Source organism: Anser anser, assembly GCF_964211835.1.
Source record: "Anser anser genome assembly, chromosome: 5".
In the NCBI taxonomy this organism is placed as follows: Eukaryota; Metazoa; Chordata; class Aves; order Anseriformes; family Anatidae; genus Anser; species Anser anser.
In genome coordinates, this window is record NC_139725.1 from 11,473,276 (window position 1) to 11,500,451 (window position 27,176).

At 37.0% G+C, this 27,176-nt stretch overlaps 1 protein-coding gene across 5 annotated transcripts in view; it reads left to right on the plus strand.

The window, feature by feature from the left end:
• Positions 1-27,176, plus strand: part of LOC310900307 (uncharacterized protein) — a 178,942-nt gene that overhangs the window by 116,435 nt on the left and 35,331 nt on the right. For 4 of the 5 annotated variants that reach the window (XR_014584996.1, XR_014584997.1, XM_083838077.1 and 1 more), the window contains one exon: positions 1,692-4,825. The exons of the other annotated variant lie outside the window; for it this stretch is intronic. Coding sequence is in view for 2 of the 4 variants with exons in the window: in XM_083838077.1 (XP_083694203.1) it covers positions 1,692-1,740 (49 nt within the window). In the remaining 2 variants the exon portion in view is untranslated. Of the gene's footprint in view, positions 1-1,691; positions 4,826-27,176 lie in introns of those variants that run through there. 5 annotated transcript variants of the gene reach the window in all.

The window sequence follows — 27,176 nt, forward strand, 5'->3', positions numbered from 1 at the left end:
TCTTCTTCTCCCCACAAATGAGAACTTTCCCCCTAATTTTCTGAGACTTTTTTTTTTTTCCTAAAAATGCATCTCTAGTGTGAGATTGTTTTCAGTAGAAGGCAAATTGAAGTTTTTTTGTGAATCTGTTGAGGAACTGGTGTGATTTAAATGAGCTAGGAGAACTGGCTCTTAGGGAGGAAGAAGTGGAAACAGCACATATATGTTACATATACAATAATTGTACAGTGACATGTAATGAACAACTGCTCTATAACTATTTCTGGGCTGCCAAAGGGAGATTTCATGATGCATTGAAAGTCAATCCATGAAAGTCAGGAGTTCCCAGAATTTGAACCCCATACCTCCAAACAGTATGGTATATTAAGAGCATTGTAGTTATTATCATCTTAAGAAGAAATGGAAGCTGTTAGAAACAACTTGGCTTCTAAAAGAAAAAAGAAGAAAGCTTGCATTAAAGACATCACCACTCAGAACAAGTTCTGGTTTACGGATGTTAGAAATTGTGCCCCTGTGGCCCAGACAGCACCGTTTTGAAGGGAATATAAGGTAGGGACAAAAAATTGCATCGGCTCATTCTATCAGCCAATGTCCACAGCTGTTAATGGGGCTTAGAGCTGTTGGTTACAGAAAGACTCAGTTTCATCTCTGATTTTAGGTACCTGTTAGATTTCTAGGGTTCTATTTAAACCATGCGTAGTGCCTGAAAAAAGGAATATGCGAGGGTATGAGTCTTTACATAGACTCAGCATATGCCTGATTGATGCCAAGGGGCAATTTGAACAACAGCAATATGATTACCTATACAAGTCAAACAAGTCAATCAGTAAAATGAGTTATGATGATGATTCACCTGCTGCAGGTTGTTGGTTTGTTGTTGTTGTTTTTCTGAAACCTCTTCTGAAGCTTCCATTTATTTACGAAAATCTAATCTGGAGAGAGGGAAACAGTGCCAGATAATAGCATTTTTGTTCTATTAAGAGAAGAGCACATTAACACATTTCTATACTGTTTTGTGATTTGTGTGTGTCAGGCATGCACTCTACTGCAAACTACTTCTGATATAAACCACTATAGGGCTCAAGCTATATTTGTTTTTGTCACACAGACACATTCCTGCTATTAACTTTTGGATAACACCAGTGTCTCATTGAATGAAAAATAATAGCATAAACAAAGCACTCAAAATTCGTTATTTGAAGAAGAATCTATCTGTAGAAGATAAGCACATCACACTTGTGTTCACCAATGTTTTCTACCCTGATCTCTATTATATTGTATGAGGCAAAAAAATGTATGAATACTTATTGTTTTTTTCCTTCTCATGCCATCTCTAAGGATCTGAGCATTTGATATGGTTGATTATAACATTATTGGATAAATTAGCCTACTAAGGTTTGATGGTTCAACTCTGAAATGGATCACTACATATGCAAATCTGATGTGCTAAATAGAGAACAGACTTTTCAGGGAATTTTCTATTTATTTTCTTTTAAAGTAGTAGAACTATTACATGTTATTTTGTCTAATATTTCTGTATTTGTATATTTTATAATCTGTGTTATGATAACCTTCTGCATGCTAATTGCATAAATGCCCATACAGTGATGATTCTATGAAGAGAAAGGGGGAAAGATAGAAATACCCATTAAAAGCTAGCTGAGGAATCCTCTGTTCGTTTTTTTTTTCAGATCTAATATTGCAGTTATTTCAGAAGTGAGACTGATTACTGCTGGTTAAAAATTCTGGGGCTGAAAGATCTGGACTGAAATTCCGTATCCATGAAATCAGTAAGGCCATCAGCAGCAGCGCCAGTTTGCCTCGTGCTGCTCTGCTAATACACCTTAATCTGTCCTGGGGGAACTCAGCTAGTCATGGCATTTCCTCTGCGGCTGTCAGCAGGTATTTCAGTTGCTGCTACCACTCTCCTGCTTCTCCTATTGGACACCTGTCTTGCTACAAATAAATTGGTAAAAAGACAGCACTTACTACTCTAAATTTAGAGAAACCACCGTTAAGTAGCTAATCCAGATCTTGTCCTGGGTTGCAAGGCACTTGTGTCAGGAGACATGTTGACTTGCTGGATTCAGTGGCTTTGGGACTTCTCTAACTTATGCTAAGTAATTTCAAACTTCAACCTGTTGAGAACTCACAAAATATTTATTTGCTTTGCTACTGATTCGCCCTCATCATTGAGGTGAAGGCTTTAGACCTAGGAGCGGTTGTTCTAAAGTTGTTTATGCTACTTTATCCCAGTTTAAAATGGAATGCCTTCCTGTCTGGTAGGTGGGTCTGAGCTCTATTGCTCTGCAGGATCTGGCTGGCACAAAGCATCTGGAAAGTGCAGGCAAACATCTGATCACACCTGAATAAACAATGACTTTAGTAATGAACACATACAGTACAGATGACTAAGGTTTATTTTGCCCTAATTTTAAAGTAATTGTGACTTTGAACATTTTGGTTTATGCTATTCATAACTGACCTAAAGCAAGTGTTTTCGAGCAAATGAGTTGTAAACCTGTTGAATGATTTCTAATGCATCTTATGTTAATTGTTTTGCCATTTTTTAAAATGAGGACTTAGTTCTTAATGAATATTCTTCTGTTTAGAAGAATGGCCACGTCCCATCTATGACCAATTTGAAAGCAGTGCTCTTTAAGCTGAAGCAAATAGGGCTTTAAGAAAACCCTGCTGACTCAACTAAAGGTTGGGCATTTTAATTTTAGTGCTAGAAACATACTTTGGAAACATATGAAGCTCTCCCCCCTACCCCCACGGCCCCCACCCCCCGTTTTAGTATGTATGATGTTTCTTCTTCTTTCTCCTTCTACACATAGATGATAAAGCTCAAGCAGAATTAAATCCTTCAGGATTTCCCACGATGTGATGATAGCGTGTGTGGGGAGGGTGGTTGGGTGGTAGAGTTACTATGTCAGTTCATTTCTTGATTCTTAAATGAGGAATATGGAAGGAAATGGAGAAATAGCTAGGTTCTGAAATCTGATTTCTTTCTGCTCCTCAATTGTTAACAAAAACATGCTTCAATCCTATTAGTTCCAAGACAGTTTAGAAAAAAAAAGAAAAAAAAAAAGATTATTGGTGGCTTTGAATTCATCTGAAAATACTGATATGTGCCATAGCAATAACATCATTCTCTTTTGGATGATTCTTAAATTCTGTTTTGTAGAAGACTTTGAAGAAGAAGAAAGGAGAAATAGCTCAAAGTATATTGATTTGTTGTTTTGAAAATCTCATGTACATTCTACACAGCTTGCAAACAATAAGGAAAGTTATTTTTTTTGAAGAATTCCAACCTAAATGGGAATACAGTCAGGGAATGTGATGTGGAAATTTAAAAAAAGAAATCACGTTTGAATAGCGTCATACTTAGGGCTAAACGAGAAAAACTTTTTTTAGTTTTTCTCTTCAGAAAGCGTAGACTAGAAATGTCTTTTGGAAGAATTTTGTGAAACAGCTCTAAGCAATAAGCTTTGTTGAAATGGAATAAGGAAAACGTGGAAGAAATGCAGGATAAAAGCAAAAAGCACAGCAGGAAGGTTAGTTGTGTGGGTGAAGTGGTTGGCAGCAACTCCAGAGTTGTGTTTGCATTGACTGATGTGAAATTTTACAGCCAGTTTCTGTACCACTGCATAATTAATACAATTCTTGTGTGAATTGCTTCTTCTTAGTATGCACATCATTTCAATAAGTATATTACTTAACAAGTTAAGGTTTGTAATAGTTTTTAAGATTCACAGAAATTCAAATTAATTTGCCTTTCAGGATATCTCCCTGTCTCTCCCTAACCACCTTAAATAAAGCAACTGACATATGGCTTGTGCAGCAGGTGGACTGATGGTAACACTGACAGCTGTATATATTTGGCACATAGGTGCCAATTGATTCTGCTGAGAATCAAAACCTGAGTGATGCCTTTAGTTATTGAGAGTGTTTTTGTGTTCTTTCCTGCACTAAAGCTTTCTAATCATGTTTTGTAGTGTCATGCTTGATCCTCAGGGTTTTGTACCTTTTCAGATTTGTGAATTGCTGCATGGAAGTTAGTGCACGTGAGAATTACATTAATGGGTCAGAGCAAGGGAGGGGCTAGCTCTCCAGTCATCTCGGACGGTGACCACTAATAGATGCTTAGGAAAAAATTATCAAAAACAGAGCAAGTTTATACTGATTGTGCCTTGTCCAGTTTCTCAGCTTCCAGCAACCAGCAGTTCAAGAAATTTCTGTCAGAAATGTCATCTGGGCTATGACATTTAATTGGACCTAACTTTCATAAATTTCTCATTGATTTTTTGAGCACACATATATCCTGGTTTTCATGATAGCTTATGGCAGTGCCCCAACTCATATTTTGTGTTGTGTGGAAGAAAACACAGTTTCTCTGCTTCCCAATAATCATGTGCTATTTAATTATGTACTAGGAGAAAAGGCAAATAACTGTAATGCCGTCACCTATTCCAGGTCATTCATGATTATATAGTTCTCCTCAGTAGTATGTGAAAAGTCTGTGTAATTGTTCCTCAGAAAAGCTGTTGAATGCTTCCAATCATTTGTGTTGTCCTTCTATGATATGTGTTTCAAAGAATGTATTACTTTAGCAAAAGTGATTCCCATACATTCAGAGTAAAGGAAATATGTACATCTATTTATAAGGTAGTATTAACAGTATGTTACGTTTCAGTCTCTATTCCTTTCGTGTAAGAAAATTATATCATTCTCTGCTATTTTGACTTCTGCTGAGCATTCAGATTACATATCTAAAGATTCATGCACAATATCTTTAAGAATTCTTTTTGATAAGAAACAGAGCCGGTCATTCTGTGTATGTAGTTAATCTTTGACTTTTTTTCCCCATATTTACTAATGAGAATTTACTGACAAGCAATTTCATCTGCCAGTTTATTAATAGCCATTCAGTATCATGAGACCCTTCTGTGACTCTTCACACTTAGCTTTTAGATTTGGTTATCTGAAGTCATTTTCTATGATAAGGAAAATTTCTTACTGCAATATTCACTCCCTTCAGAGTTGTTTTTTTTTCAAGAGATGCTCCTGAAAACCTTGCTTTCTTGATCTCCTTGTTTTGTGAAAACAATTATTTATTTTTTGTTTTATTTTGACCCTAGTTGCTGTTATATATGTATGAAAAAGCCTTCTCTCTTATCCAGTGCACTTAAACAACGTTTCATGGCAAAACTTGCCAAAACATTTTTGGCATTCAAAGTATTCTGTTGCAATCTACTCGTTAATATGATTATTTACTCCTTCAAACTAAGAGATTTGTAGGAAATCATTTTTTTTCTATGAAAGCAGTGATCATTCTTTCTCAGTGTATCATCTCTATCCACATGTTTAATAAAGATGATTTTATTTGTTACCTTCTGTTCCTCTAAAACTGAGGATTGTTTAAGTGATGACTTGTGTACCACAGTCTGTTGCTTATAAGTTTCATATTCAGGTTCCTAGGATGAAGGTCTTGTAGTAGTACAGGGTTTTTTTTTTATTGTTCATTTTGTTGATTTCATCTTAAACTGTCTCTACTGACAGTTCTGTTTTAAGACAGTTCTTTTAGTAAAGTATCTTTAGGGTGCGTGATCGGGAGATCTCGCTGATTCAGTTTGTGAACACTACCACAAGAAATTAATTTAACCTTTCTGCTACTGCATTATTTTTGAGTGCTCCTTTTATGCATTGATCTTCTAATAGCCCCACCTGGGAGCTTTCCTTTTTCTGAAGTGTTTTGATAATAGGTGGATATAAAGTACAGGGTGCGCAGCTGTTTATTCTTTGTGCCACTTTATGCTTCGCTGCTCAGTGTTTTTTAAAGTCTGACATATCTGGTTCCATTTTTAATTATTCAAATTAATTTTCCAGTGTACGTTTTATCTCATTTTTGGTGGTTTTTGTTCATTTCTGAAATCTCATATACTCACTGTAAGGTGATGAAAACCCATAACTAGCTTCATGCTGCTTAAAAGTATTTTACCCTTTTAACTGTTTATTTTATTTTTCTTATAACGTATCTCATTTTTACATGGCTTTCCTTTTTAAAGCTATCCCTTATCTTTAAATGTTGTGTTTTTTTTCTTGCCTACAAAAACCAGTACATTAAAATATATTATAGACATTACTACAGAATGGATTTTTGTACATTGTATCCTAAAGAAGATTTTTATACTATTCAACAGCCAATGCTGTTCAGTAGCCCTTAAACAATGTCTGTGAACCATTCAAGAAGGGTTGTTCCTCTTTGTATGGGTTCTCTGGCTAGTAGTCATTAAATTAAAAATAGAGTCTTAAAACAGAATTTTTACTCAACATTTATGTGATATGTAAAATCATATGTTATGCATCAATATCTGATATTTGAGTAGTTTATCTGGAGATGTCTTTACCACCTTCGTAGCCACTCTAGCTTTCCTCTGCATTTTATTTTTACTGCTGTGTTCTGATTAGGTATTTAGTCCTACAGAATTTCCTGTTTGGGTACTGATTGGCAGTTGTTACATTCTACGGTATAGTTAATGCAATCACTTATTTACATTCCTTGACTATAACTATTCTTTAATTTTTGCCTTTCTCCTCTGTTGGTATGGTCCAGGCTTTCAATTGTACTTAGTTTTTATCCTAACATTATAATCCTTTTTGTTATAATCCTCATACCAAATTCCCAGTGGATTTCTTCCATTATTTTTCTTGTTTAAGGATTCCATTATTATCCTTATTTAAGTGCTCTTTTTGATACTAGACCTTTTAGACCAGCTAGCGTTTGTAATAAATTCACTTGGTCTTGATTTAGCTCCCGATTTTTGCATGTCTTGCTTAATTACATTTTCTTTAGAAGTGTTCATTATTTCTTACCTTAGTTGGCTTCTTCCATTTTTATCTGAGATGGAGTTTTTATCACTTTATTACTAGAGAAATATCTCAACATGTATTCTCCACTTATCAGCTCTCACAGTCTCTCCCATCTTCCATCTCTATAAAATAGAAACAAAAAAAATGCTCCTATACCCTTTTAAATGCTAGTGCTCTGATCTCATTTTGGCAGCCTGCTCCTTTTGTTTGGCCTTTTTTTTTTGTTGCATAGCTTTTGTATATTTGATCTGTTAGTTGTAGCAGTGGCAAGGTGCCATACCACATCTGTTAAGCCTCAGTGATGAAAATGAATCCTTGATATGTAAAGATTCATAGGCGAAGTGTGAATACTTCCATGCACAACATCAGCAGCAAGTTAATTTCAGTAGGAGTAGGGTAAATTTTTATATACCACAGTACATTCTTGTAACTTCATTGTACTGCTGGTAATTAAGAAAGAGCCTACTAGAATGATTGACTTGACAGTGACTCTGGTTCCTAATAAATCAGCTTTTCAGTTGATTATTATTTTCAGTTGATTTATTATTTTCAACTAATAATAGCACCCTTGCTAGCCAGTGTGTTGGGATTCTATGTAACCTGACTCATTTTCATCCTCAGCTGGATGATATATAGTTTAACTTCAAACAACAGGTAGACACTGATTTACAACAGGCAAAAGCATAGCTATATATTTCAGATGTATCTGAAATATTGAGGCTCTCATAACTGAATATGTGCATTTTTCAAGTCTCTCTGAATGTGCAGAGTCCATAAAAATTCAGAATCATACAGATTGCAGTATCAGGCAAAATTGTTCCTGCTGCCTGCTTATTCATTTGTTCAACTATAGTAATCCAAAACGCATGAGGATGAGCATATAGGTGCAATAAGGATACTTACTTTCAAGGCTATATCCTGCTTGGTCTTTTGCAGATGTTTCTGGAGTGTTGCTTGCACTGTCCATAAAATTAGAAACTGGCGGCTCCAGATTCCTGCTCTGGCTTGCTGTGGGAGTGCATGTATATCATTGCCTATGAAAGGATGGCCTTCTCCCTGTGCATCTCACTTTCCCTGGTTTGAGTCATTATAAAGGGTATGTCTTTCAGGAATTGAGTGTAAAGCTGAAGAAAGGAGGGAATATTCTTCTGATGTTATGATGTAACTATGATCTGCCTCAACTTTGGGCTACTGCGAGCTACAGCTAGCTTAGAAAATAAAGAAGAAACAAAGAGAGGAGGGAAAAAAAAGGGAATGAATACAAACCAAAACCAGTGGCAGAAGTAAACCTAAAAAACGATCCTTTTGAAGAAAAGTAAATGCATGTATATATATATAGAGAGAGGTCGGAAGGAAGGGACAGAGACTTGTACATCTGTCAATTTAGTGTCTGAATTTCCCATAAACTTCTATTGAGATCCGATTAGCTCTGCAGGGAGCAATCCAAGCGGGAAAGCATTAGATGTAACTGAACCTGTGATAAATCCTCCTGCAGCCAAGCATTAGTCAGAAATATACTGATCTAATAACAAGTCATGATTACAGTTTAATCCTGACTGGTACTTTCAGAATTACAGATAAAATGGATCATTTAGTGTTGACTTTTACAATTCCCCAAGGTAACAGTATGGGGTTCTCATTAACTAAAAGAATTATTCAGTTTGAGGCTGAAGCCATATAACTGCATGCTTTTTACAGGACTGGGATCATTAGTATTGTCGCAGAGGTGTATGTGAATTACCACTAAATCAGACACTAGTCACATCCCATGTAGTAAATTCCTATGCATCTGACCTAAAATAATTTTACAGCTGCAATATTAAGTTTTAAAACTTTAAATGGCTTTCTGATTTTCTTTTTGGGAAGAATTCTTCCTGCCCCACCTTTCCAAATGTGATAGGCATTGCTGAAAGGTTGCATTCCTTTAGTGCCTGAAAGTACAGATGCAATGTAATGTATCTGTTTTTTGTGATGTTGGGTGTGATGAGTATGAGAAAGTAATCATTTATATTTATAGTTTTTTGTATGCTTTAAAAATGAGTGCCACTGGTCATTAGCAATAAGATAGCTTCTTTTCATGTGTTATGGCTGGGATCTAAACTACATCTCTTTTTGATTCACTGTTATTAGGATGTTTTTTCATGGCTTAGCAAAAGAGAAGGTTAGCTAGCCCATTTGCTTGAAAATGGTCATTTAATTTGACCAATTTGCCTCTTATGTAAACTATTTTTAATCGAAAATCACGTTTTTTTCTCAAAACTCCTGATTTTCATTTATTTTAACCAAAAATAAGCAGTTTCTGGAAGAGATAAGATAAACTAACTCTTCTTGAGTGACTTTGCATATCTTTAAGCAGCATTTAAGATTTAACTGAATTTATTTTGTACTATAAACAGACATTACTGTTGGATGCTTCCTGTGCATATGTTTGATTTCTGCAAAGGTCGCGTGTAGTATATATTCTAAGATTGTAAAACACTTAGCACTAAACTTATGAGTAAAAAGATTAACCTCACACAGGCATCCGTTTGGTGGAGTTGCAGAAAACAGTGCTTGCTTAGTACCTGTTTAGGTGGTGATACATCTTAAATGACATATAACTAGAATCATTATATATTTCTTTTTCCAAAGCTCAGTGCATTCTCTTTGTCACAATTATTACAAAGTCATTTTTTATTTTCACATAACCAGATAATATGTCCCTAGTGAGTGTCTTTGGGAATATTTCTCATATGCATATAAACTAAAATCTTCAGATCTGGTCTACAGTAGAATGTGAAAATAGAACAGACATTGACAGATTTAAAGCCAAGTACTGTTTTGCAGTTACTTTTGTTTTTCAGCTATCCTAAGTTCTTTACATATAAATAGTTCTCAGACAGAAAGCATCCTAATATATTTCATGTCTCTTTTTCTGTTTCTTAAAATGTCTTTTGGTTTTGCTGAAATTTCTTTCAATATTTCAGAATATATTGATTATGATGAGGTAGACATCTGACTTAATTTTTAAAATGGGAAGATTTCCAGGGCAAAGAGGTGACGAAATCTATCTGCAGGTAATAATTCTCATGAGTTTCAGAAGAAAAAGGAGTAGAGTTAGGGAACCAAATGATGGATGGAACAGGTAGTTCTCTCTGCAGCTCTGTTTTGGATCAGGAAAGGGAAATAGAAGTTCATGAGTCTGTTAGGGAAGGAAACTAGAAGTGAGGAATTCAAGCTGTTAAAAGATGAGGGAGAAAGAAGAATCTGATCTGGTGTGGGCGCTGAATGTGGAGCCAAAAAAGGCCTTCAACAGTCTGTCAGAGGAAGATCAGCGCTTGATTAGGCTGATATAAACACAATAAAAATATCTCCCGACTTCATTCCTGCAATAAATTAAGAAATAAATAAAATAAACATCTTGTAGACCATTGAAATACTGTAAAAACCTCTCAGGAGATCCTAGTGCAGAGTTTGCATGCTACTGACTGGGTGGGAGGTGAGGAGATCCAGCCATGGTGGCACAAGAGCTATCTAGTGGTATCAAACCTTCCTAACCTGGAAGGAGCAGCAAGGTCCTGAGGTCACAATTTATACATCTGCATTTCTGCTGCTGTATAGACTGGGAGCCTGTAGGAGAATGGCCGAGAGAGGTATCTGGCTCACAGAACCATGAGAGCAGAGCAGGGCATAGGACTGGACTTCATGGAAGAACCAGTTGTTTCTCTCCAGTTTCACACCTGCACCTTGGTGCACCCGAGGAGGGGCTGCTGGGGACCTGCTCTGCAGAAAGGGGGGAGCCTGAGGCCATCTTCCTCCAGGGTTTGCCATGTCCCTGGTAGGTTAACTGATTTCTTTGCTCCCATATGGCACCTGGGAGCTGACGTGCACATTAAGTCTGGTCCATGGGACCAGTACATTGGAGGAAAAACAGGCCAACCAACCTGACAGTACAGAGGGACTCAGCTCTTGAGGGATCAGCTAAAGTTCTGTCAGTTTGCCAGCAGAATTACACAGGCTTCAGTGAAGTAAATCCTAATTTAAAATTGTATAACAGCAAATTGAATCACATTTATAGCTGTGATGAATATAGGTGTGGTGTATTTTTTTCCAAAGATGTAAGTGTATAATTATTTATTACAGTAAGTTTATAGAATATCACTTAAAATATAATCTTTTATTTAATTTCTGAGTGCTGATGGCTTTCCTGCTTTCTCATAAGGTAGTCTGCTTTCAGCATACTGTTTAACAACGTTTAGATCAGGAATACATACATACCATCATTCCAACTTCTGGGTTTTTCAGAGTTAAGCAACAAATTGTTTGGCATGTCATGGCAACGCTAGTGTTGCTACAAACAGAAACATATGATTGGACAGAAAGCATAAAAGAATTTAAGATGCATGTTTATATGAAAATCTTTGCTGAATTTCACGGAAGAAGAACAAAGCCAAAGGACTTTGAGTCTTCCACATATTGAGATGGTTCATATGTGGCACACTGGCACATTTGTCATTGCCTGATGGTACCACCCTATGTATTGAAGAGATTTCTTTTCAGGCTTTTGCTTTTGTAGCTGCAGTTCTGAAACATAAAAACAAGACAAAACAAAACAGTCAAAGTGCTAAGAATTATAGTGTATTAACCTGACTGCCAAGCAAAATGAAATCTTTTTTCCAGTATGAAGGACCAGGGTTCTTATTTTCTATGGTGATTTACCTTCAACTGTACTGTGGCCTGTAGCAAAATTACTGTAATAAGAGTTGCAAATATTTGACAAAGAAAAAAAAAAAAAAGGAGATTTGAATTAAGAAATAAAAACCTGCTTAGGAAAATCTAGTGCAACATATGGACATCTAGATCTTATGGTTGAGATAAGCTGCAGCTGAACAGCCCCTCCTGAATGTTCCACCAAGTTCAGGTGCTCAATTAAATAGCAGAAGATTATATCATATCTCTGGAAAGCCAGGTGCTCTGTAGAATTACTCCAGGAAACCCATTTAAGTGTGAAGGAATCATAAATGTTACCCAGTACTGGACTTCTAGTGATATAATCTCTCCTTTAGTAACCAAGGGTAATATTTCCTTTAAAGAAAAACTCTGATGTCAGACATTTCTTTTGGCAAAAAAAAAATGCTATTTATGTGCTTTTGCCTTAACTTCATCTTTCCGGTACAGCACTGGTTTATTCTGTAGCTTTTTGGAGACTCCCACAGCAATATTTTTAAGGAGTATTTTAGTAGGAAACAATTTTGATATTTTGTTATAAACAATAATTTTAGGTAAACAGGCATAAAAATTTTTAATGAATGAGGCAAATGGTAAGATTTTTCTACAAACAGAGATGCTTCTGTTAATTTCGTAGGCACTTCTAGAATCTAGCTCATCCCTCTTAATGGTAGGATGGGTTTGAGTTGCCTTCCTGTATATATTGGCCCTAATGTATATAATGTATAATGTATATAATGTATATATATAATGTATATAATGTATAATGTATATAATGGCCCTAATGAACTAATTAAGGCTAGAGATATACCTTTTAGTCAGCTAAAGCTGAGCCTGACTATAAATCATTATTTTAAAAGTAGGATTTTTTGTTGTTCAGAACCTTGGTTGCTTCACAATTGCAAATGATAGAAATCTGTTTCAATCAACCTTTTCACATCCCTGTTTCAGCAGCTGAGGATCTGCTATTTTTCTACACTTTTCACTAGCAGTGTTGGCAAGGTAGCTGGCAAACTCATTGTTTTGGGGCTGCTAAAACTTCATATGGGATCATGCAGAAGCTAGAGAGGTTTAGAGAAGAGGTGTTCCTGTGTATGCAGAGATGACTTCTTGGTCTGGAAATAGTGAAAGTACTTGGAAAGTAATATGGTGTGATTGCCTTGTTCTGAAATCTTTTCCTAGCACCCTCTTGGCATCGTGTTACACAGTCCTGGGCATAAAGGTACCACACCCAGTGGCCATATTCATGTTTTTGAAGAAATTTGACTTCATGAATATAAAACTCGATAGCTCCAGACATGACCATCAGTCCATAAAAGATTAAAAAAAAAATAAAAAATTGAAGGCCTGTTTTTTCACCTTACAGAACTGATTTCAAGAGGATGTGGCTGGGCCAATTTTTGCCAAATTCATTTAGAAATAAATCACATGGGAGGTTTCCATTACTTTTGCGTAGGCTACAAGCTCCACTCAAGCCACCTGTTCATGAACTCTCTTCTGAGGAGTAGAGAGTATTTCATATTTCTTCCTCCTGCAACCTGTGTGTATTCTCTTTTCAAATGGCCGATCTCAGCGTGGAATTTGTGGAAAACGCAAAACAGTGTGTGGAGAATGCCTAAGTTGGCAGCTAATTTGTTTCCCCTTTGCTTGGAATTAGAGATCAAAAGCTTCTGCAATTTTCACTGGTACCAATAATTTGCTGGCACAGAGATCCATCTAATAAAATCAGATTTCTGCTTCACGGTGTGTGCGTGCATACGTGCATGCAGAAATACCCCTATACCCAGCACACAGGCATGCATTTTTTTATTACCTGTTGCTTCCCTTAAAACATGTTGAGGCTGAAATGATATGGTATTTTATCTTTCTTGTTTAAAGAGAAATGCTAAACATTTTAATGAAACTGTGCTTCATAGAATCCTTTTTAATACATTGTTAAAAATGAAACAAAACTAATACAGATTATTGGAATGACAAGCAGAGTTTCAAAATCTGATTTTATTCTGTGCCTACAGCTTGTAAGCATAAAACAAAACCATGTTTAATGAACGTGACTTTAATTCAGCTATAAACATTAGTTTTGAAAACCTTTTGATGACCTAATAGCCAATGTCCTGCATTCCTCCTTCCCCCAGACTCGTTCAAAAATCCTTGCTCTCATAATATTTGTTACTAAAAAGTAGTGTCTGCATCCCTGAAACTGATGGTTTGGATAAGCCTACATTGAAAATCACGTTTATCTTCACAGACTTCCAAGCTAGGATTTAAAATATTGATAGTTTTTTGTTGTTTACTCTTCAGCTATTTGAGCGCTGTCTTTAACTTCTGATTTTTATGACTTTTCCACAAGTTCAGCAGATGTGCTTTCTTTACCTCTGCTAAGCAAGACTGTTCAGGTCAGGTATTTTGGGTCATCTGATCCAGTCTATTGTATACAAAGAATAGTGTGCCTATCAGAGAGAAGTCAACAACAATGAAAAAGCATAGGAAGTTCAGAAAAAAAAGTATGATGTTCTAAACCTGCCACTGTCACCTCATTTGAAATTGTTCCTATGATGAGTACCATTAGCAGAATTTCTGCACGTAAAACTACTTAAAAGGATTCTGGAGGTCACTTAAGGTAAAAATCTTAAGAGAAAAACAGCTAGATGCACAGGCACCTAGTAACAAATACTCAGTATACTGGATAAATAATAATTTATTGCATGAAAAATACTCAACTGTGACATCTTCCATCAATAGAGAGTCCTCAGAATTATTGCTAGAATTGTTAACTAAAAAATTTTAACTTAAACATCTAATAGTAATGTTCACTGTGGATGAAACAGGGTTTTTTGGTAGTAGTGTTTTGGTCTTTTGTAAGGGCAAACAAAACTACAATTTTAGTGCTCCCTAATGCCTCCTCTCTTTGAATCCCTTGTTCTCTCCCTTGTCAAGTGATTAAATGAAAAGATTTGCCCGTGTACCTGGATCGCTGCTGTACTGTTCCCAGGATAAGGCCTCTCAGCATGTCAGTAAGAGAGTATGTGTCCGCTCTTCTGACTGGGATCCATTAGAAGAGAACTTGTCTTAAAGTATCCCAATTCCCTTCCACACTGTTTTTTAGAGAATAGATCCTCACACAATTCTGTTAAAGTTACAAGCCATGTCCACCAATGAGACTTGAAATTGCAACAATTTCAGTGAGGAATAGGGTTTCAAAACGCAAAAGAGATCAGCCAATAATCTTCCTGCCCTTCTACCGTATTGCCTGGATGTTTGCTCAGGCTTCAGGAGGATAAAATAAATGACAAGCCTGGTGCTTTGCCAGGTGTCAATAAAATGTCCCTAATCCCCTATGCCTTCCATGTGTAGCAGGTAGTCCTTAATTTTTCTCTTTCGCTCTCTCAGCTCCAACGTGGAGGAATGTTGGTTCAAGTCTTCATTTTATGATGCTCTGCTTGCTTTCTCACTTCCTTTTGTAAGCAGTGGAACACTCTTTGGCTTCGTGTCAGCAGTTGCTGTATTGAAGTTGCTCTATTCAATCCAGACTGCATGAGAGAGAATAGCCAAATAATAAAACAGCATATGATCTATGCTTAGCAATTGAATTTGCTCACTTCAGCTTGTAATCTGTAGCTGCTTTTGCATGATGCTGCTAATTCAAACATCAGTAGTACTTGAGCTGTATTTATTTATTTATTTATTTTCATAGGCCAGCTATTTGAAGTTCATAGAAGTACTTGATTTTGTTGTACAAATGTTCAAGTTATGTCTTGACTTAACACTGTACCGAATAGAAGCCAAAATTAGTAATACTTGTAATTACAATACCATCACTGCCCATCAAAATGAATACGGGCTCAAGTGCATGGTGTATAGGAATACAGAAATATAGTTTCAGACTCTGCCAATTCAGGCATTTCTGTATATTTCTGTATTGGTTACACTCATTTGATTGTTTAAAGTTACTTGAAAACCGTAACAGCTGGAGACTTGGTTTGCTTTAAAGAACACAGAATAAAAGAGAAGAATCCAGGCCTGACGTGCACATGAAATGCTGCCATGCTCTCAAGGCACCAAGCCAACACCAGAATGTCTGCCACAGCGTCTCGTGTCCTGCCTCTTCCCCTGCTTGCCAAAATTAGATTTGCATGAGTGCCAACATCTGGTGCAAACCATACTGTATCTTGGATCTGTGCCTTGCCACCACCTGGAATAAAGACTGTAGATTAAAGCCTGGAACTGAAAAGCATTTGACATTATGAGCTGTAGGGAACATACCTTTTCTGTTTGTGTCCACTGCTCTGTGTGTTTTACATTAGATAGTTACCTGAGAGACCTGCATGTATCTAAATCTAAACTAGTTAATGATGAAACTTCTTATAAATTATTCAACAGCAGTTAGCTCTCAAGCTTAATGTGAGCAGATGGACTTCATGGTACCTATTCCAAAGTCTTTGCTACTGTGCTACTTCCTCCAAACTGCACTCTGTTTGCAACCTTTGTTTTGAAATACAAGCCCTGTAGCTTTCTTTTTACTAATATCTGCTTGGTTGCTTTAACTAAAGGACTTTATTGCAATAGATTGCACAGGTTTAGTCTTCCGGTGGACCACTGTATCCTCTCACGCTTCATTATTCTTCCAGTAGGCAGACTTTTGAGCAGGTGTCGGGCTTCTCATCTGTAGTCTCAAATTTGATGACGGATTTTCTCAGCACTATGACTGTTTCTTTAGGAGACTTCTCATTTGTGCACTCTGGTTCCATCTACATTGCCATGTGTCTGTGCAGTGCTCATCCCCTCATTATCCAGACCTGGCACTCTCCCTGTCTATGGTCGAGCCCTTTAAAACAGAGTAAATAGTCAAAATCAGGCCCTGACACACAGTCAGTGTTCAGCCTACCTGTAAAAAATATGAACCATGGAGCTTATGTTACACCAGCTTTACAGTTTCTTTTGTATTAACCCACTTGATGGCTAGGATTTCTGTAAGCTTGCTTGTTGTGTCTCTGTGTCAGTCATCTGTCTCTTGGCAGCAGCGTTCAGTGGTGATTGGTACTTGCAGCTGCCTGAGCACGATGGCCACTCAACCGTTGTGTCCGAAATGCTGTTCTAAGTCTGTATCAGACCATGAAGTGCCCTGCTGTGCTTAGGACCCCTGTCTCTGGCTACTGCTTTGTGAATCTACTTGTTAGGTGGGTGTGTGCTTGCCCACCTGCGGCCTTGGTGTCTGTGATGCCTTCTGTAGTGGGCTGTGTCATGCTACCTTGGTCTTCATCATGTCCTGCAGTCTGCCTCTGCAGTCATCCTGCCACATGACTGCAACAGGTTCACTCCTTCTTGAAAGTAGGATCCTTATTAGATATGTTTGTCAATCATGAAGATCGGTTGCTTATATTCTTGGAATAGTATATTCAAATCCCTCGGTAATGGCAGGTGGGAGATTTTCCTGGCTGTCATCTCTGAATGGTCTTTGGTACCAACCCTCCTCTCCTGATACTTTGTGAGTGGAAAATGGAGGATGGCTGGGAGCGCAGTTCCCACACTGGGCTACTTCCATTCTGCTGCTGGCACATTGGCTGAGCCGAATTTAGTGGGTCCCCTGTATCTTACAAAAGAGATTTAGAGTTGCTCTGTTACATTTATTATCTAATTCAAATACAAGAGGCCTGAATGCCTCCTTATCTCTGCGCTTTATGATGTTTGTTGAACAGACAGTGTTGATATAATAAACACAAAGCACAAAGAATCATGCAGAAATCTGAATTTGAGTACTGGTTTTATCGCTTAGAAAATAGACTAATACCATGTAGTTTCCTGTCAAACTGTCCCCTGGGCTTTTGGGGGCTTTCCTTGGCAGTAAAGGAGGTATACTATTAGTGTATCATCTGCTGTTCATTATATGTGCCAGAAGAAGTGATACATACTGTTCCACAATATCCCAAGAAAGTATTAAAGTCCAATATTAGAATGTGCCTGTGAACAATTTGCTGTGGCACTCTGAACAATAGGGTGTGCCCCTTAAAATCTCAGTGTGTTTCATGAATGAGCACAGTGCAAATTGAATCATCAAACAGAAAGGCAAACTCTCCAAAGACTATACTATTCTTATTCTGTCAGGAGGCTGTTCTCCCTCATAACCAGCTAATGAGGAATTATCTCTCAAGTAGGTCACTTCAGTTAATGCCATACCATGGACACTTCCGAAGTAGATCAGATACAGAGACAGAGATTTAATTTTAGCAATTCACTTTGTAAGGCTCTGAAGTAAATGAGTACATTAAGACCAGTTTTATAAAAGAAAAAAAAAATAATAAAAAAAATCATACATGGTATTATCACAGAACTGATTTAGCTAGAATAAATCAAAGCATAAGAAAATTTAGATAGGATTAAGCATGAAAAAGTGCTGCACCATTTTCAAATGATTTGGTACAGTACAGGCAAATATAACACTGAGATTGTCTTGTTCTCATAAAAAGTAGATCCACTTCTGTGAGCATCAGACTTGAAACATTCCTAGAGTATCTGATGTAATCAAAGGGATGGGAATGATTTACTGGTGTTTGCAAGTAGATGTTGTGCTCTCCTCATTTACAAAATCTCCTCAGATGTTGTACTTCAAACCCTCTCTGGGTATTTGATTCTGTGAATGGCTGCTGAACATTCAGATTGATTGCTTCTCCTCCACATACTGTTGAAGAGTTCATTTATGCCTCTGAAGTCTGGTATGGTTTATATTTGAGTACCGTCTTGAGCCTGTGTTCAAGTCCAAACCCATTCTGTAGATTCAAGGTGCATCCTTGCTGCTCAGGCCTAAACCTGTGCTCAGCAGCCTGTGGGTGCAGAAAATGTGGGTTCCTTCAAAATTGCCTCAGAGGCAGCATGCAACAGGAATGTCTTCTGCTGCTTGCTTGCTGAACTCACCTGGGGAGGAGATAAGCGTGGTTTGGCCTTGGTAATGGTGCCTGCCTGACCTGAGAGCTGCCGCCTCTTGGGGATGCTGCCCACTTGCTCTGTGGGGTTGGAGCAGCTTTGGTGGCATATACGTAGGTCACAGGAGTGCAGGCTGGGCTGTGGAGGTAGAGGCCTCTAAAATTGATAGTACAAGTAAAAATAAATATAGGGAACACCTCTGTAAAGTTTATTTTGTCCGTCTAAATTCAGTGCTAAATGGTTCTAACAAATTCAAAGACTGAGAGATCTTAGCTACACACAATTTTGTGTTGTATTTCACTGTTTGCTTACTTGCAAGGAATAAGGAAAAGAAATGTATTTGCAGCTGCAAAATTCCTATTATTTTTACATGAGTTTTGTGAAATTTTGTTGCATCAAAAACAATACTGGATTAATATAAATATTTAGAGAGGGAAATCTGCCCTTTTCCCCAACACCTTCTAGCTATTAATTTCTTCACGAGTATTTTTCCTCATGTTTTTTATTTCCAAAAAAAAAGTTAGAATAAATTCAAGATAAGGTTGTTAGCATATTTCTTTCATTTCCCCTTGAAAAAGTATAAAGGCTGTCCTTACTTTTTAGCTTTAAAAAAAAAAAAAAGTGATGAAAGAGATTTGTGTGGTTATTTTAACTGTTGTGGTGCTTTGCATGGTTTGGGGCTTTTAGGCTTGATCAGTATTCCCACACTATTTAAACAGTTCTGGCAGCTAACAGAAAACTAGTTTTGAAATGCTTTCACTTATTCCTATCTCACTTCACATGAAAGGTTTTTTAAATCTCGTAATTAGCTAAAATGTTTGGCAACTAGGTAATCATTTGCAAATTAATTTTGTTATGCAAAATGTAACTAAAAGCCTAAATCAATAAAATGCAATTGTGGATAGCCATTTTATAGCTTTAAAAGCTAACAGTATCAAATAGAAACAGCAATTTTTAATGCCTTCAGTATTATTGCAGAGGTTCTCAGGCAGGGCACATTAATTTTCACATTAGAGATGGGCTGTTGGAGAACATGTAACATTTTAAATGTAGCACTGCTTTCATTCATGAAAGGAAAGAAACTTAAGAATTTTTACTTGACACAACATTAGTTTACTCTTTAAGAGCTACATTTTCTAACAATACATTTCATTACAGGAAAACTTATGGATAAAATTCTTCGTTTCCTCGAGAAATTTGGAAAATTAAAACAGTCTCTTTTGTAGAGCCTTCTGCAGCCTGAAGTCCTGATTCTGACCACTGAAATTAATGAACATCGTTTAAACACAGAAGCCTACTCAGCTGTGGAAGTGGGAGCCTGATTTTTAATTTTAGCCATGGGATGAGATGGATAATGTAAAAAATACATGGGGAGCTGTAGTGATTGCTCAGCTTTGCAAAGTGACTCCACAACAGCATGCTCCTTTGTGCACTTCCTGTGCCTTGATAATTTTTTGCATGAAAGCCAGTCAATTGATTTCTCTCTCTCCAGATTGATCTCACAGTGCTTTGCTGATCCTAGGGACCTAAGGCTCTGAAGTTTAATGCTAGATGCTCAATCTGCTTGTGGAGATCTCCTTTTCACAGCCACATACCGTCAGCTTGTTGTTGCACAAACTTACTTAGACTTTTGCCTAAAGCTATTTTCTATTGCTAAATAGGTATACGTTCTAGGAAATCTTTCAGCATATCTTCTAGTGTGAGTCCTCGGTGTCTTTCTTTGGTCCCTCCTCTGAAATGCCTGATTCAGAGCACACTGGTGTTACTTACCCTTGTTCCAGTTTTTTCAACTTTAGTGATATGCAATTCTATGCGATATCGGTAGTAACAAAAGAGTCCATTCTTCTAATTGCTTCATTTTTTGACTGTCAGTTTGTCCTCTGAGTGTAGATCTGTAAGAGCACAGGGCTGGCTTGGCAAAATGTTCATGAAGAATACTCCCCAATTCATTTCAGTCTTTTCTCTGCAATCAAAAACCCTCACTGGCAGTTCTGTTCGAAGATTTTCAGTTCTATTGTGTAGTTTGGTAGCATCAACAGATCTCAGAGGGAGCTCCGTTGAATCAGATACTGAATAAATAGACACATTTTGCTCCCCAAAACACAGTGTAAAGAAAATCTAAATAAAAAAGTCAGGTAAGCCTAGAATGCTATCTTGATGGTTTTTCAGTGATCTTTCAGTAAGCTGGTGGGCAACCTTTCTGGCTGGAATGCAATGTGAAATACAGTGAAATGATCTCCATGTGGGCGTATTTAGATACATGCTTAACATGTAGAATAGAACAGGGATCAGAAACTGATGTTGATATCGTTTCACCTTTCTGGAAGCCAACATCCAGGTATTTGAGATACGCAGAAGTGATAGATCTACATTTTTGTGAGTTTTCATTTCTGGTTCTGAAAACACCTCGTCTTAATATCTCACAGGTATAATAACTGCCAAAAAATGACTACTGCCCTTTAATTAACAAGACAGAAAATACCAGTATTTTTCTCAGATATAATTGCTCTTCCCAATGGAGCCTGAATAAAGCCTGAATTCTGAATAATGTTGATATATTGGCTCACTTAGAAAAGCTTTGTTAGCAGCTGATTGCTTATATAATCTCCTTGGCAATTTTTTACATTTACGGTGTCCTTATTTTGTTACAAGAAAAGAACATAGAGGTTTTTACTTCAGTTTGGTCCATTAATTTTCCCAAGTCGTTTGGACAGCAAGGTATTTAACCAGCCTCCTATACAGTTTCAATGACATACTATTTCTAAAGCACCTAAATTGAGTGCTTTTAGTCTAAGGCTTAAGGCTTTCATTAGAAACAGGCCACATTATCCATGAAAGATTAATGCCCATATGAACAAGAAGGGGTAATGTAATCAGGAATAGCAGTCTTATATCATCATAAAAAATGGGGCTTACTGAAAATCACAGTAAAAAAGATTCAGAGTTTTAAACAAAACCCCAGTGCTGGTTCTTTTATCATTAACAACAAATTAAAACTAATTACCTTCTAATCACAGAAGAACACAGTCTGATGTTCCAGTCATACTTTGCGGTGATTATAAAGGCAGGTGTGGAGCAAAGGGAATGTTCAACTAACATGCATGAAAGACATGAATGGCTAGAATTAGTTCTGTATGTTGTTATGCTATTTTATGCTATTTTATTTATTTAATTATTATTTTTTTTTTTTGCTGGGGGGTTGCAATCTGTATGGAAAGTAGGAGGATTATATTTTTTCTTTTTTTTTTTTTTTTTCTCCCCAAAGATGTTCTGTTCACAAATGTACATTTTGGTGATTTACAGCATTTCAGCCAAGCAATCTGAAGATGTATTGAAGCTGGGTACATTTCCCTGAAATTCTAGGAACTGTAATGATAGACAAGGTAAAGAGCAAGTCCAAAGTTCCTCACGCCCATTCAGCTTTCTTCTGTTGCATTTTCTAATATTATTTTGGAGAATGAAGAGGCCTTGGAAACAGCCAAAGAAGCAAAAACTTAAATCAAAACTTTGATTGCAGTTTGCTGCAAAGCCTCTTTCTAATCAGTGCTCTTTTGATTTTGCTCTCCGTGGTATATGATATTTTGCTGAATATTTACTTTTTTTCATTTTTCAGTAAGAATGTTGAGTGTTCTCGCTGTCATACATGGATATTGTGGGACTTGATTCTTACTCGTTTTGGTTAATAATCATGCCAATTCTGTTGCATTTTATTTTCCAGTGAGACTTGTCACCTGAGCAAGGTCAGCTTTCATGTCTGAGCAATACCCACTGGACCCCCAAATAAAAGTGGGGAAAACAGTTCCCAGGAGAAAATAAAATAATCAAAAAACAACAACAAAAAAACAGACAAACAAAAACGCCACCAGATTTTAAAAAAACTTTAATGTGATGATTAAATATAACAAAATAATGTCGGTAAATACTGTGTTAAAGAAATGTTTAAGTGAAATATTTTTATAAACTTAATGGAATAGGAGAGTCCTGATACTGAATGGTTTGGGGTCAAAACACATTAGTAGGGGGCTGGCCATGGGGTAAGCTGCAAGGAGAGAGGGATGTCTTTGCACCTGTGGATGGAAACTTCAGTGTGGGTACGAGTATGGTACTGGGGGAACCCTGCTCCAGGACAGAGTTTCTCAGATGGTGTAATGACAAGTACAAGGCATTTTATTGCCAATACAGTAAATGCGTGTATTAAGTGTGTGTATTTAGAGTTTTCAGGCTGTTTCTAAGCAGTTTAAACCTAATCGTTCTATTGGGTGGTTTCCTAAACCGGTCAGCTCTCAGTGTGGATGTAGAGTTCATTCTTCCTACAGTCCTTTCCTTAGGCCGATTTCTTTGCATTCTCCATCTGCTGACATCTCTTTTTGACTTACGTTTGAATGCTTTACTTATAAAGCCATACATTATAAACATCTTATTAAACAATCTACAAAGGGGAATTTTTCTCTAGTATTACCTGTATACTTTTCTAATCTACTTTTAGATAAGCAACAGGGGCTTTGTTTGTTTGTTTTTGATGGTTGTTTGTACAGGTCCTAACATAACAGAATAGTGATCTGTGACTGATTTCTAGATATTTCTCAAGACCCACACTCCTTTCATAGAGTTATTCTCAACAGAGCATCTGACATTTTTACATCCTTAAGTCAAGCTCTCACTTTGGATCAAAGCCATTATGTGTTTTGCATGCAATCCTATTCATGCAGCGCTGAAGATTAGAGCTGAAGAGAGGATTGGATTCTCCCAGGAGCTGTTTGAGGAAAGCTTCAAGAGGGTGCCTTAGGGTAAGATCCTCTCTTACCTCAGTATAGGAGTGAGTTTAGATGGCTAAACAGTACTGTGCTCTGTTGGTCCTCCAATGTCATCTCCATGCTGCCAGTCTTTTCTCTTATACTCTAAAATTATGGGCAGACATGCAAAGATAGCTCTGTTAATCCTGCCTTTACCAGAATTCAGTGGGGCCTAGATGCAAAAGAGAAATTACCTTGCTAATTTATTTTTTCTGTTCTTTGCTCCAATACTACACATTAGTTATGTATAGCAACATTTCATGAATTTTTATTTCTTTACTGATCATTAAATAACTTAGGCTGTAGGGGACCTCTGAGGGCGATCTAGTCCAACCTCTTGATCAAAGCAGGACCAACTTTGAAGTTGCTCAGGTTGCTCAGGGCCATGTCTTGGTGAGATTTTAAATATTTCCAATGACAGAGTGAGCAACCAGTTCTTCACCACTCTGACTATGAAAATATTTTGCCTTATAACTAGTTGGATTTTCTATGTTATAGCTTGTCATTGCTTCTTGTCTACTTTCTGTGTGCCTCTGAGGAGAGTCTGGCCCTCCTTTCTGTCTATAATCCTCCCTCAGGCAGTGGAAGACTGCAGTTAGGTACCCTCTTATCCTTTTTTCCTAAGGTCAAGCAAACCGTTGTCATACCTCATGTATTCCAGCCACCTAAACATCCTCAAGGCCTTCTGCTGGATTTGATCTAACTGGGCAATGTTTTGCTTGTACTGGGAGGCTCAAAAATGGACACAGAGCACATGTATTTTCACAGGCATTGCATGGAGGGGAACCATCTACTAGCCATGCTTTTGCTAATGTAGCCCACTAACAGTAGCTCTACATCACCACGAAGTCTCTCTGTTGACTGATGTTCAACTTGTTCACAGGGATCCCGAGGTTTTTTTCTGTGAATTTGCTCTCTAGATAGGTGGATCCCTTCCCCATATTGCCACATGGACTTACTCTGTTTCAGGTGTGTAACTTTTGCATTATTTCATTTCATAACATTGTTGTCAGTATTTCTCCAGCTTGTCGCAGTTTCTCTGAACTGCATCTGGGCTCACTGATGGATCAGCCCCTCCCTTTGCATCATCTTCAAGCTTTCTGAGGAAGCTTTCTCTTATCGCAGTTGTTGCTGATGTTGCACAGTATTAGCCTCAATATCGACTCCCGAGTAAAGCCACTCCAAGCTGACCTCTGGTTAGACTTTGACACCTGTGGGTCCAAAGGTCCAGCCAGATGTCTACCCTAGTTCTCCATAGCTAGCTACAAGGATAAAATGGGATACCATGTTGACATCAGGACTGTGGAAATTGTGACAACAAGTTTAGTCTTTACTGACCAGTGTACAATTTCAGGCAAAGTAACCGAGTGTAATATTGATACCTCAAGTAATCCTCTATGTATGAGGAACACACATACTGGTGCCAAGCTTCAGTTGTGCTCTGTAATGAATACACGGAATTGAATGAATAGCGCAGTTTTTCATGAAGTTTTCTATTGTTACTTCTGTCTTTTATACTTCCACTTGCATTTCAAGTACTCAGACGTTTTGTGAATCAACTACAAGATCTCATTTGAGGTTAAAACGTCATAGTTTAGGAGTTCACAACACATGAATTGTCATGAAGGAGCACCAATTTGGCGATACTCAATTAAGGTAAAAAGGATATTGAATAGCAAGGATTCTCTGTCAAAGGTAGTAGCATCCACAAAAGTGATTCTTCATTTTCCAATTTAAATTTCATGTGGCCTTCCAATTATTTTGACTTTTTTTTTTTTTTTTAAGCTGGGAATTGCTGTAGGTAGCAGATTTAGTTAATGCTGTAAATTTTATAAGTTATGATGCTCAATGTGCCAAATCCCTGTTAAATCCGTATCTTTTAAGCTCTTTTGTAATTTTAAAATTCTCAGTAAACTGCACAAAATGCAATTACAATTAAAGCATAGGTTTGATGTTGGTAGTAGTGTTTTGTTTTGGTTTTTTAGATAAACAATTATACTTGAATGTTCATTTTCTGTCTGGTAGTGATAATAGAAAAAAAAAACATAGTTGTGATTGGAATTACTTGTCAGGCAATTATGTATTAAAGTAATTAAGACTATCATCCTTTATGTTGAATATTCTGAAAAATTCCCACATAATTGATGTCGTTCTTGTCCAGGGAGAAGGTTTTGTCCACACTGAAAATTAATATTATTCCCAGATTTAAAAAAAGTGCCTGGCTTCTATCACACCCTCTCCTTCTTCTGCACTCCCTCAGTGAAAGTATGCAAATCATAAATGGCTTGAAAACAAATTCTGTGCTTTTAAAGGTTGTTTAAAATGTGGCGAAGTATTTTCAGATTATGCTTTCCGGATCGTATCCCTGTGCAATATTATAAAGAGCACAGTGATACCATTTTCTTGAAAAAGCTAGTGTAGTGAACAACATTTTACATAAACAAATGAAACTAGTTTGAATGTCAAAATACAAATGCAACTTTTGACCAAGAAATCAGTTTCTTCTATGTTTATATTTGTATGAAATATACCAAAGATAGAAAGGTCCTCAATACCTAATGCAAATATAAATATATTGATAGCAAAATTAGTCTTACATGTGTAGCACTGAGTTGTGCGATGTTGAAATGACTCTGTTCTGTCAATGTTTTATAAATGCTGTTTGGGGTTGGAGCCTCTATTCATGTTGACTTTTCAGAGACTTGCATTCAAAAGGCTTTTGCTAATAGGCTTTATAACAATTCTTTGTGTATTCCTTGCCTAACCGGGGATGCTCGTCTTTCTTCAACTCACCTTACCTGGCATTGTGCTGTTTTATTCATGGGGTATGTGAAAAAAACACAGAACTCAAACTCAAGTGAGTAATGATACCACAGAAGATGTGAAATTCTAAAGAGGATAGTGGAATTAGTAGCAAAGTATCCCTGTTTTCTACACTCTTGCATCTTTTCCAAGCAGATGCCACAGTGCTCGCAATAACCACCGTGCAGGTGAAAATGTTGTGCCCATGTGGTATTACAAAGAAGCCTTTTGGGATGGCAAAGCCCTCCCAGAAGCCAGTAACTCATGTGGGTAACATTAAATAGGTGTTAATAAGGTGGTTACCTGCTTTCATTTATTTGTTTTAATTCCTTTGTTTCAAAAGCAGATGTTTAGACAATGATCATAACTATGGAAACTGCTGGTGTCAAGATGAATGTCAAAGATGCAAACAGAATTTTAAAGATTTCCTGTAGCTTTTGATTTCCACAAAGGACTAAAATAAAATAAAATAGTTCATTGAAATTTCCCCTAATTTTTATACTAAAACTCACTCGAAATTTTGGTTCCCATGTGGCTTCATTTAATGTTCTGTGAGACAGATATATCTAAATCTTAGAACAGTGTATTGAAAGACAAATGAAGCATGCTGCTGCTGTACCACCAGCAAGGGACCATTGTTATTGTTTCATCAGTTTTCAGTATGTTGTCTGTGAGTTATTTTAACTTGGCTCTTCATAACTTGTTGAAATGAACATTAAGGGAATGGCCTCCCCTTTAAATACTGCAGTATGCAGAAAACTTGGGATTTCACTTTCTGCTCTTTAAATAATCATTAGTGGCAAAATAATCTTGATATGGTGTCATAAACACATCTCATTAGCAGCTATGTATTTATATATTTAAAACTGCTAATAGCTTACAATGTGATCATTATGGGTAATGCTCTTGAACAGTATCCATCTGATCTTTCATTACCATTTTCCTAAACTCTAACAACCACCCAACCAAACAGCAGCCCCCATAGGCAGAAGTGCATGAATTAAATTAAAATTTACATTTTCCAGAGTTTTTCAAGGTGCTTTCCAAAATCATCTATTCTGCACTTATTAAAACTGTAGT